Below are 13,127 nucleotides of genomic sequence, written 5' to 3' on the forward strand. Positions count from 1 at the left end.
TGGGCGTGGGCATGGCCAGTGTGTCACATATCCGGCCCGCGGGTCAGGAGTTTGACAGCCCTACTTTGGTGTGTTTGTTCTCCATGGCTATCCAGCAGCTACTTTCAGCCTCAAAGTCAGAACAAGATGACTTGGCCCCTTGTGGCCACCATTTCCATTCTCTTAAAGGCCTAACTGAAGATGGAGTTCATGTGTGATTGGCTGCTTCCTCTCTCTTTAACATATGCTCCTTTTACTTGTCAGCTGGGTTCATGAATTCAGCAATTTTTCACCCACACTGTATTGGACACAGGTAGAGAGAAGAACTGTGCTGATGAAGAGATTGCATGAGACCCTTAGATGGTTTCAGCTGAGAATCTTCACCTTTAACCTCCATGATAGGGATGCAACAACCGAAGTCCTTCATGTCCAAGAAATGGTACAAGAGAAAGTTTTCAAAACATTTTTTTTTTACAAAAGCTGGTTCAAAAGCATATATTTTTCTTCAGTGTTGCTGCATTTTAAAATAGAACCATAGGGGTACAGGAGGGAAATCTTGGTAGATTTTTTTGGGATGTCCCAATAACATCTTTTAATCTCCTGACTGAATCTGCTAAAATATTTAATATTAACTAAGCCAAAGCCAAATGCTGCAATCATACCCTGTTTCCCCAAAAATAAGACCGCCCCAGATAATAAGCCCAATCGGGCTTTTGAGCGCATGCACTAAAATAACCCTCCCCACCCCATGTACAGTCAGTTCCTGCCATTTCCTCTGGTTAGGGTTATGGAGACAGAGCTGGAAATCAGGTAAGATGTCAAGAGGAGACCCATCTTGCTCCACGCGCCCCAAAATAATAAGTCCTCCTCGAAAATAAGGCCAAGCACTTATTTCGGGTTTTAAAAAATATAAGAAAGGGTCTTATTTTTGGGGAAACACGGTAGCTTCATATACAACAGAATCAAATGATTCCAAATTTATGATATGCAAGCATCCTTCTGATAGATATTCTTATTGCTTCTGTTAATTTATTATTAAATTCCATCCAAAAAAGCCAATATTTTAGTAAATCCTTTAATGCCATTCTTTTAGTAACATTTGGTGGTGTTGAAATCCTTAAGAAATGTCTCTCTGTGTTTGTGTGTATGTATGTGTGTACACACACCAAACTAAAGCATATGCTACTATTAAATAAATATCAAAAGAACAGACACATCACAAAAACTGTTCTTATATCAGTTAACTGAGACATAGAAGTAATAGCACTAGAAGTGAATACAGGTAATCCTTGATTTACAACATTTCATTTAGTGACCATTCAAAGTTACAACGGCATTGAAAAAAGTGCCTTATGACTTTTTTTCACACTTAAAACTGTTGCAGCATCCCCACCGTCATTTGATTAAAATTTGGATGCATGGCCACTGACTCATATTTATGACAGTTGCAGTGTCCTGGGGTCATGTGATCCCCTTTTGGGTCCCCCTGACAAGCAAAATCAATGGGGAAACCTGATTTGCTTAACAACCAGGCTACCAACTTAAAACTATAGCAAGAAAGGTTGTAAAATGAGACGAAATTCACTTAACAAGTTTTTCGCTTAGCAACAGATGTGTTGGGCTCAATTGTGGTCGTAAGTAGAGGACTACCTGTATTGCTCTTTTTTATTCTAAACCTGGGAAAGATCCTTATTCTGTCTTTTTAAAGGCAGGGAGTGAGAGGGTTTGTATAACAGTTCTACAATTTATAAATTAGTGTCTACTTAAACATGACAAATAGGGGCTTTTAGCTAGAAGTACAGCATTCCATTTCTATGTAAGTGTACATAATTGCTGCAATTTATGGCTTTGCCTTTCTGCATTTTTAGGCGTCTGAGTCCTTTACTCTGCAACTTGCACTTGTCTGAATCACCAAACAATTCCCATTGTCATTTATGCTGGATCTCATACTGAAATCCCTGTAGCGTTTACGTTAATCAACTATTTTTTGAAACAGTTTCCTGTAGAAGCAATAATGTGTCCTTTTTAAAAAAAAAAAACTTTAAATGCTACATTTGCTGTATGTTGAGAAAACGTAAAAATAATATTAAAAAAAAACACCTTTATTGAGGATTTCATGATCTTACCAGAGGCCTCAGTTCAGGATGAGTCAGAATATATCCATTATTTGTAATTGCAAATGCATATCCGTGAATGCCTAGCTGCAAGGAAGAACAAAAACAAGAACACATAGAATAAGTATGTCCTTTGAAAAGCAACAGGTGAAGTAGCTGCAACAAAGTCCCAGCAGGAGATTATCTTGCCTGCTTCCCACTGGGATTTTCTAAGGAAACTTCCCTGAAAATTGGACCTTTTATTGTTTTCACTTCAAACATACAGTTGGTGTTGTGTCCCACTCCTCCGCTGACGGCCGGGTCAGGGAAATCCGAATCAGGCTTGCCTCTGCAGCTCTGCCCAAAGTCCTAGCAAAGTCCTCAGAGCAGGCAGGAGACCAGTAAGTGACTTCAGCAAGATAAGTTCGACTTTTGCCTGACTCAGAGACTGCCAGAAAGCAGATCCTTTATATAGGCCATGGGGTGTGGCTCCATGACTCAGCACTCATTAAGGCCTGCCCCTCCCTTCCTTCTGTTGCCTCTGCCTATCCAATCTTCTGATGTGAGGGTCACTCCAATCAGCTGTTGGTAATAAACCCTCCTCAGGCTCACATGCTGTGGAGGAAGGAGAGGGGTCTAGCTGCTCCGTTTGCCTGGGCATGGAGTCAGGGCTGGGGCCGGGAGGTGCTTCTTCTTCTGCAGTTTGTCTGGGCATGGAGCCAGGACTGGGGCCAGGAGGCATACATTCCTCCGTGTTCGGGAGCAGATAAGAAGGCCCTGGCTGCTCTGAGGGCGGGCAAGACACAACAGTTGGTTCCTTTGCTGCACCGGTTAGTTGCTTGTGTTCTCTTACTCTCAGCTTTCTCCAAAGAAAGTGGTCTGAACATTTTTTTTAATATTCTATTTTTAAAATTGTTTCCTTCTTCCATCTAAGTTTTATTCCTTTCCTGAAAACTAACATGATAAATTCTAAGATTTTTGTCCCTGATGGTGACCTAGAAATATTTTGATTATACAAATTACGTTTTTTGTTTTATCATTCCCACTCACAAAGATCAATGAAGAGACATCCAGTGTGGCCAGCTACCTTTGAAAATGAATCCTATACAAAGAAAAGGAGAAATATTTAACTAGTCCCTAACAGTTGACAACTACTACACGTCACTGTACAACACTCTATGTTCTGAGTGAATTTATTAGTGTCCATTATTAGTGATACTGAAGCTCAGAAAAGTCCTAGAAACCATTTTGTCCACCTCACAGAAAAAGAGAGCTGCCAGTGGTAGTGCTGTGGTTTGCCAGCAGCCTGCGGAGCTAGCAGTGGAGTCGGACAGTGAGAAGGCTGGGGAGGACAATGGGCCAGTCCTGGAGTCTGGGGAAAGCAGAACAAGGGTTCTACGTCGGAGGCGAAGATAGGGCCAGGGCCATCTGGGAGCGATGCGCAGACTCTGAGCCTCCAGGGGCAGACAGCAATGAGGCAGAGGAATAGGAGGAGCCTGTTCCTAGTGCACGCATGCAAAGAACTGCCAGAAGACAAGAGCAGATAAAGCAAAAAGGACGACTTGGGAGTAATGCTAGGAGATGTTTGGCCCCCTCCCACAAGGCTTAAAAGAGCAGCAAAGGCTCTTGGGCTCTTTGTAGGAAAACAACATCTGTTTCTATTTGTAGATCTCTTGTATCTGAACTTCGTGGGGCTTTGCCAAGAAAAGCCTTTGGTAGGGTACCAAGAAGGTTTGTGATAAGGCCAAAGAACTTTTTCTTTTTTCTTTTTTTCTTTTTAAAACAAGTTTTTTTTTATTTTTTTAAAAAGAACAAACCACATACAAATCTTTGTTGAACAAGATATCAGTCGGGTACATAATTAAACATATTTCAAAAGGACTTTTTCTGAAGGACTTGTTTTGGAATTAATTTGGACTAAGTTGGGAATGAAGTAATTCCCAGCTGTTATAATAAAATAGGTTTATTTAAGATTAAGTGTGTCTTTTATGCCTAAGTGAGCCTAGGTCGCAACAGGTAGCCTAAATTAGAAAACTGCAGAAAAAGAATGAATAATTAAATAATAATTTAAAAATAATTGAGAAGAAGGAGAAAATAAAGAAAGTTATTATTGGGTAGCATATTAAGGTTTTATTCTTTTTTAAAGAGCAATGTATGAATCATGGAGCAATAGGATGGAAGCAAAGGATGGTTTGCAAAGCTAGAAAGGCCTGAAGTAATAAATAAATTAAAGTAGATTAGGACTCCTCATGGTTGCATCTACCAGTTCTTAAACTGGCATAAAAGTATGCTAGTTTAACATTTACTGCCCGAAGACTGGACTTCATTCTTGCTCAGTAACATGGAAGATAAATGTCTTTGCCCTTAAAAACTGAATGCACAACAAAGGAAGCAAGTAGTGGAGCCCTCTGATTTATTTTTCCCCAAATAGAAGTCTGGGTGGGGAACATCTACAAAATACTCTACACCCCATTTTTATTATTTATTTTATTTTATTTTATATTTTGTTTTGTTTTGTTTTGTTTTATTTTATTTTATTTATTAAATTTGTATTCTGCCCATCTTGCCAGAGACAACTCTTTAAAAGATGTCTCAACTTTTCAGGAAGAGGGGAGACTTAGTAACTTTTGCTTTATGTCCCACAAAACAGTGTGGGTGGGCCAATCAGAAATGGTGGGAAATATTTAAAGAATGAATTGACATTTGGTGGGGTAACAAATGCTTTTATGACTAATTTGCTTCAGTAAATTGAGAGAATGAGAAAAACAAGGGGCAAAACTTAACCCAATTAGAGCTACACCGTTGATCTTAAAAGCCTGAGAAAGAGCAGAAGAAGGGAAAAATGGGTTGAGAATTTCTTGCTTTACCAAGCGATTTCCACCTCATTAAGAATCACCAGCCTAGAGTGAGTGGGAGATCCAGGAGAACAGCTGTGAGGTGTGGTAAGAGCAGAGGCAACCAGGCTTCCTAGTTTCTGGTTTAAAGTCCTACAAGAAAGAAAATGTAGCTTCTGACAAGCAGCCAGGAATGACCCAAGTTATTTGGCTCCTAGAGCTGCAGAGAAGCAGAAGCCCAAGTTCATGGTTTCTTCTCAAGCTTGTTATCTCTCCCAACATCAAGACAAAATTAGTTCCACTGTTACTTTAAAAAGTACTCTTAACATTTACAGCAGCCTAATTAAAAAAGAGGGTGCACTATTATCTGCAGCCTTTCTCAGTTAGCCTGGAGTGTAGGAACAACTGATTGCACCCAACTTGTGTACACAGATATATCCAAAGGTTAGTGCTCTATTAAGAGAAGATTAATTTAAAAACAGGTCTACTATGATTTCAGTATGCTGGGAAATAAGCTATCTCAAATAAATACTTTTTGTCAAAGAAGTAATAGGTTTTAACTTCTTTTACCTGTGTTTTAATTAAGCTTATTGCCTCTTGATCTTCTCTGGTACAGGTAGGTCACTCTATATAATTTGAGGCTGTTTTCCAGAAGATTTATTTTCATTTGATTTTATGAGCTGAAAAAGTTGCATGCATTTTTGTAAACCAGGTTTGATATATTTTAACTCTTCCTTTCTCTCTTATTTTCCTAACAACAATTGAGCTGCAGTGGCATAGTGGTTAGAGTGCTGTACTGCAGGCTACTTCTGCTGACTGCCGGCTGTCTGCAGTTCATATCTCACTAGGCTCAAGGCTGACACAGCCTTCCATTCTTCCAAAGTCGGTAAAATGAGGACTCCAGATTGTTGGTGGCAATATTCTGACTCTGTAAACCGCTTAAGAGAGGGCTGTGGTATATAAGTCTATGTGCTATTGCTATTTGGACTTATTTATCTCTTGCACTTCTTGGAAGACAGGCAGTGGTAATAATAAATACTAAGCAGAGGAAGGATGGTAGAGCCTGGTTATTAAGACCTAGTAGGCTTCTGGAATAGAAGCTCTGGAATCTCCAACGTTTTATTCTAGCTGTGGCCTAGCTGGGCTGCTACACAATTTATTGACATTGGATAATAAACACAGATCAGAAGCTTAATTTTGGGATCTTTGCCATTAAATTCAATGATACTTAAAGGTAAAGGTTCCCCTCGCACATATGTGCTAGTCATTCCTGCCTCTAGTGGGCGGTGCTCATAACCATTTCAAAGCCGAAGAGCCAGCACTGTCCGAAGACGTGTCCATGGTCATGTGGACAGCATGACTAAAAGCCAAAGGCACATGGAAAGCTGTTACCTTCCCACCAAAGGTGGTCCCTATTTTTATATTTCCATTTTTTACATGCTTTCGAACTGCTAGGTTGGCAGAAGCTGGGACAAGTAATGAGAGCTCACCCTGTTCCATGGCACTCGGGATTTGATCCACTGAACTGCTGACCTTTCGATCAACAAGCTGAGCATCTTAGCCACTGAGCTAACGCATCCCTCTCAATGATACTTACCAGTGCATAATTAATTTAAAACATTAATGTAAAGTACGTTTTATATATATATATATATATATATATATATATATATATATATATATATATATATATATATATATATATATATATATATATATATATATATATATATATATATATATGGGTTAAGACAAAGTAGACTTGATAGCTGGACTGCATTCCATAGATCTCCAGAATGCAACGTCACAAACGAGCTTGTTCTGGGTGGCAAGGCAATCACCTTTTTCCCGTATTCCCATTGGAATACTGTAAGATTTATGTGGGAATTTTTGCTTTTTTCGTTTTCCTTCTGAGTTCTTCCACTTCACGTTATAAGGAAATAATCTGATATGAATAAACACAAATTTCCAATTTCAGACCTAAGAGAGCTATGGGAAATAATCTAAAATGATATGGTGTTATATTAGCCCTAGAAGTTTACGCATAATCAAATTTAGCACTATACTTATTTCCCTAAAAATCCCATTCTAGTTGACAATGCTTCTCTTACACAGCTGAATGCACTCATTGATTGCAATAAATGTACCTTCAGATCAATGATGTGCAGTCATTAAAACATCCCTGGGTGGAAAACTCAATGTTAATAGCTTTCACAGATGTTCTGCATAACCCAGCTTTACCCCCAGGATGCAGATATGATCTAAAACCTGCTGAGAGGAGTTTTTCCCCTCCTTGTAGGTTATTTTGTTGTGGATTTTTATACAACGAGAATACAGCTCTGTTCTAAAACTCTCTGATTAAGCATAAAAGTGATAAAATGTTTCAAAACAATGTTTAGCTCAATGATTTTAAGCTAACCCCCCCTCTCCTGATCAGGCACATTTTAAAATAGTGATGTCACGAGTATCCACAGAGTGAGATCCAAAGCTACATAAAGGCATTCTTATTTTATTGCCATTTACACCAAACAGCTGGAATTCTGATAAGCTGCCAGAATGTATAGAAGTCTTAATAAAACTGATCTTTGGAGAAATTGAAAAAATTATCAAGAAAAATTGCCCAAACGTGAAAGAGTTTACGTTTAAAAACGAAACTCCCTTAAAGGATATGAGTAATCATTTCCATGCAGTAAACTACAATGTGATTTCATATCTAAGGTATGAAAATAATTTTCTGATTCCACGACAGTATTTTTGGATGTGATCTCTGACTGTAACTTTCTCAGACAACATTTGTGCTTTATTTTTCATAAGAAGGTAGCATCTATTACAGTGATCGGCAAAGAACTGGATCTAACAATACGTCAGTTGGAAAAGTGAAGTTGCTGCTGCTGAAATTTAATAGAATTTGATGTATCGTTATAGAGTGAGCACATGTCTTCAGAGAGTATATAAGATCACAGGCTCACAGCCCAGCTGTTTCAATGTCAATCTTGTGCAAGACATTGTACAGTGGCTTCTACAAGTAGAATGGACTTGTTTGCTTCTACCAGTTTTCTTTAGTGATAAATGCAATTCTTTTTGTAGAAATGTTTCTTTGGACCTAGCTCTATACATTTTTATATTTACAATTCTACAAATTCAATTAACTTTGACTGAGTAGCAGTTTACAAATGGATAAGTTACCTTGTATTTTGGAATTGCCTTCAGAAGTTCTTTCACTGGAACATCTGTGCCCACAACTCCCAGGAGAATGCCTTTTGATCTCTATTTTAAAATAAATATATATTTAATATTGGGTCAATAAACAATTAAAGTCAGAGGTTTCAACCAACCAGTTTAATCCCACATGGATTAAAACTGCACCAAGGAATACAGTAATTCTTCCTTTATTGATAAGGATCCCTGTAGTTAATCTGCCTGTCTAAGCACTAGGCCCATGTGAACCTGGGCAACCTCAAGTCTCATCACTGCACTGATGACCGTGTGGCAATTCCCACACAGCATCAGGTAGGAAGACTTCTTCCTTGGATTTCATGGAAGATAAGTGAAACATCTTCAAAGAAAATACAAGAAAATCCAGTTGCCTCCTGAAAAAAGCACCTTTGGGACTTCCTGGGAAGAACCACACTGAAAGATGCTGGGGTGAAGCCTTAAGTTAAAGCAAAGGGCCTCTCTGAGATGTTGCATGGACTTAATACCCAAATCTCCAAAATCAACAGCCATCTTTTTTTCTTCTAATCCTGGAAAGAAAACTGTAGACGATGTGCAACATTTCAGATGATAAGGACGTTTTCTGTTAAACCCTTTGAGTCTGGAAGTGTATCATGGAAATATGTTGCATGGAACTATGCAATTTACTTTGGTTTCTCTTCAGATCGTATAAATCTTTCGCCTTTTATGGAAATATGCAACTTACTTCCCCAGCCGCCTGATCCTGCTAACTGATACCTCAAAGGGAAGTATTAAGTAAAAAGCAATTTAAAAAGTTAGAAATGAAGCAGAATGTTAAAAACATATTAAAACTTTGTTGAACTTATTTTTTCCTTAGGCAACTTTATACCGTAAGTGCAGACATTTGTTCTAATCAAGAATTCTATAGGAACAAAAATAAAAGTGCATGCATTTGTGTTTATGTATATATGTATAGTTGATTGTGTATATGTGCAGGGTGCTACTACAGGCAAGAGTTTTACACAGCCAGATACTGTATAACGAGTTCAGATGTTTGAGACATAATGCAAATAATCTAGGAGCAGTTAACATGCTTACATGTAATTGAAACAAATAATTTTCAAACTTTTATAACTTTAAAACTTTAGGTTTTATATCCTGTTTGATATATTCCCTTTCCCTTTTACAAGCTTCAATAAACATGCAAATAAAGAGCTTGGCATTCTCAATTTTGTGCTTCATGAATTCATGACACTATATTTCAAAAAGTATTTAATGCTCATTCGTATTAACAATGTGTGCTTTTATTTCAACAGCAAATATATGGGGAAACAGCAGAATCGAACAGAAATACCCATGATTTCATCAAGCCATTCAAATACTGTATGTGCTAGTTTAAAAGCTTTCATTTTCCAGCCGATGACTGTGGGAATACTTACAGTCTCATTTTGCTTACTAAATACTGGCATGGCAACAGTGGTCATCAAAACCAATCCCTGATCGTCAGCAAGCTATGTTTTAAAAAAAAAAAAGAGATCAAGAGAACACAAACTAAGGTCACAATCAAGCCACAGCAATGAAGACATTCAAAGGAAGAGACTTCTGATTTACTAAAATAATAGCATTTCAGTATAAACCTAGGTTGCGTTGTTCTGGGGCATTTCAAAAGCAGGGGCTAAGGCGCTAATAAAAAGTCTTCTCTTTAAAGAAAAAAAAAACACTTGGTGATAGTTCATTCATCTGTTGGAGTTAAGATGAAAATTTTGTATTCATTTTCTGGACATTTGGTTTCTCATAGGAAACCACATATTTCCCCCCCCCTAATAATCACACCACTGCAATAAAAAACCATGGGGCATTAATGACATCAGTCTTCAGCTGGTTTCTGCATTCTGTTATTGATGAACAGCACAACCACAAAGAGATCACTGTAATTTTGGTAACCTTGAATTCTCAAAATGAGCAATGTTAAAACGAGTAGATGATAATCTTGCTAACCTCGGCAAACTCCCGGCTCACAGATTGCATTATTCAAGCGAACGCAAATGTCAGACAAATTCCAGATAAATAGAAAAGCATTTCTGCATAGTGACTGAACCCAATTCCAGTTTGGCTTCCACTGTCAGTCAGTCTAAAGCTTGGACCCATTTAAGATATACAGTACGTTGTAATTAAACATGCAGCAATTCCATATTAAGATTGCAAGTAGTCGATATAAAAAAAGGGGGGAATCTTTTCTTTACAGAATTAATGGTTGATGAACTTTTCTGAAGCTGCTCCTAAAATATAAGATAGAGTTTTTCTTTTATGATTTTCCAAGTCCCAGGGTGTTTGTCTGGCATTAGTATGATTTAGGTATTGCAAATGTAAACTACAGTATATTGTGTGAGACATGCACGAAACTAAAAACCCATGACTAGATATTAGATACTTCACTATAAAATACATATGTAAGAATTTTTTTTTAACTTTTTAATCTTCTACTACCAGCAATATTACTCTATTGCTGGTAGTAGAAGAGTAAAATTAAAGCCTTCGCATACAGTATGAACAAAAATGGACTGTGGTGGGAAAACATTTCTCTGCGATGTTTTATTGCCTCAAAAATTTCTTTCACACACAATTCCTACATAGGTCTTCCACAGCTTCTTCCACCCTTTCCATCTATTTTTATTACATCCCCAGCTGGTAAAAGCAGCAGGTTTTGTTGCTTGTATTATTCCAACTAGAAGCATAAAATTGTACTTGGGCATCCCAAAACAAAAATGGCCAATTCACAAAACATGTGCATACAGTTGTTTATAAGTAAAAATGATGCTTTTAAAATAATGGCTACAATGTGAATGTAAGTACATTTAGCCATGTTGGGAATGGCTTGGATTAGGTGACCCAATCCAGAGAAACATGAGGGCTTGAGTTCATTCCAAGAAATCAGTATGAGTAACCATTGTAATTCACATGAAGATAAAGTGAGGGAAGGAAAAGCGTATTCTCATATACAAGATTCTGTTACTATAGCTATACTAATAAAATTAATTTTAGATCTATATGGCAATGGTTTCTTAATCTGGTCTACTTTATAGAGCTGGCATCAAAAGCAATTCCAAAGTTATCCTGCTTTCCCTACCTTTGGCTCATGATAATTTAAAACTGCCTGGGCTGCCCTTCAAATCCTTTTTAAAGAACAAGTTGAACATTGGAGTTTAGCAGGAAGAAGGAAGGAGCAAGGCTAATGTTCTGAGACATTTTTTAATGTCTGAAGTCATCTGAATAGCTGTTAACTGCAGAGGTTGTGTCTTTAGTAGCTACTTTCTACTTGGCCAACTTCAGGGAAGAATAAATGCAGTTCCAACTGTGATCCTCTAAAAAGTAAACATGAGGATGGATGGACATGAGTTCTCAACTGGAGGTTTCAATACTTGTGATATGTTCCCTTTTCAACCAGAAAAAAAAACACCTGACATATTTGTAGTAAACTCAAACTGGTAGCAATCTTCAAAGGAAAAGTCAAAGGACTGCAGCATAAAGTGGCTATAGTTTAGCTGATGAGAAAGGATAAAAGATTTCTTAGCTTAAAGAAAAAAGATATTACACAGAACCTAATAGTTAATGTAATTCTCCATAAGAAAGAAGAGAATAAGTCTGGTGCAGAAAATATTCTTCACTGTAGCAACCCAGAAAGAGTTTTAGACCCCCGCAGCTAAAACATATTCTTAACATTTAATAAAGAGACACTACAGAAGAGAAGGAGAGTTGGTGGCTCTCTAAATGCCAGAGAAGATGCCTTATAAGAAAGAAGAGTCACTGTGGTTGGTGAGTCACTCCTATAAGGAATGTATAGAAATACAATATACAGTATGCTGCTGGATACTGGATTCACTGTCAAATGTGCTATCTGCAAGGAGCTAAAATCGGGATGTAATAGAATGACTTCCAGGAATTCTCAAGTATAAATATCCCCTTCCAGTAATACTTCAGAGAACAGCCACAACTACTGGTATATCACCAAAGATTTTAACAAAACATTGAAAGAAAGGTTAAGCCCTGGGGCAGGGGTCTCCAACCTTGATCCCTTTAAGACTTATGGATTTCAACTCCCAGAGTTGAAGTCCACGAGTCTTAAAGGGACCAAGGTTGGAGACCCCTGCCCTGGGGGCTAGGTGATTCTCAGTTTATGGAAGAGATCTGAAAAAAAGAAAGAGGAATACTGCAAATCAGTGACTATCTACACAAATAATATTGACAGAAAAAAAATGACTTCTGGGATCACAGCTTAAGTTATCCACGTGATGATGATCTGTGGGCATGAGATGCATAGAATTTCACAAAGAATGATTAAAACGAATATTTAGTCACAGTCCTGGTAGTTTGATTTAAATGGACATCAAATCCTGTAAGTGCTGGAAATAAAGAAACGGAAAATAGGACCTCTGATGAACATTTGCACATAGTAGAAAGTAGGGTCATTACACAAATGGGTCACTCAGCAAAATATCAGAAGGAATACTGGCTCTTAAACCTTGTAGTTTTCAGTATCTAAATAGTGAGGTTCAGCATCTGGGAGTAACAAGAGAAGCCCTAAGCTTTGAGTATGGAAAATTAAATGTGACTTAATTATTTTAAGAGATTCACTAAGATGATTCCCTTGATTTAATATAGGACTTGAAGGATACAATTTGTTTAAAAAAATGAGAAGAAACAGAAAAAGAAGAGTTGCGGTAAATGTTGAAAATGCCTAGAAAACGTTCAGAAATCAAAATGAAAGAACTTGGCAATGTTGCAGAGGTTCAAACAAAAACAATACTATTGCTGGTGTTTATTATTCCTATTTATTCAAATAGCAATAAAAACTAGCTGGTGGTTTGGCCCAATTCTTATGTATTGATTTTGAGAAATCACGGAGAGTGAATGAAATACTATATTACTAAGAGCAATGTTTTTCAAAAAAGAAGATCCTGTAAGCTGTGCACCAGTCAGTCCGACATAATACCTGTAACAGAAGGGATTCTAGGGTTGATTGTCAAGAGATAGTGTTTAAGCATTTGAA

General features: G+C 37.5%; 1 protein-coding gene across 1 annotated transcript in view; it reads right to left on the reverse strand.

Annotated features, from left to right (window-relative positions):
- Nucleotides 1-13,127, reverse strand: part of CACNA2D3 (calcium voltage-gated channel auxiliary subunit alpha2delta 3) — a 688,395-nt gene that overhangs the window by 138,129 nt on the left and 537,139 nt on the right. Inside the window, exons 15-17 of the mRNA XM_058170578.1 lie at nt 9,520-9,591; nt 8,093-8,173; nt 2,106-2,180 (exon numbers count right to left, since the gene is read on the reverse strand). Coding sequence (XP_058026561.1) covers nt 2,106-2,180; nt 8,093-8,173; nt 9,520-9,591 — 228 coding nt within the window. The remainder of the gene's footprint in view (nt 1-2,105; nt 2,181-8,092; nt 8,174-9,519; nt 9,592-13,127) is intronic.

This window comes from Ahaetulla prasina, chromosome 2 (genome assembly GCF_028640845.1).
Source record: "Ahaetulla prasina isolate Xishuangbanna chromosome 2, ASM2864084v1, whole genome shotgun sequence".
Lineage (NCBI taxonomy): Eukaryota > Metazoa > Chordata > Lepidosauria > Squamata > Colubridae > Ahaetulla > Ahaetulla prasina.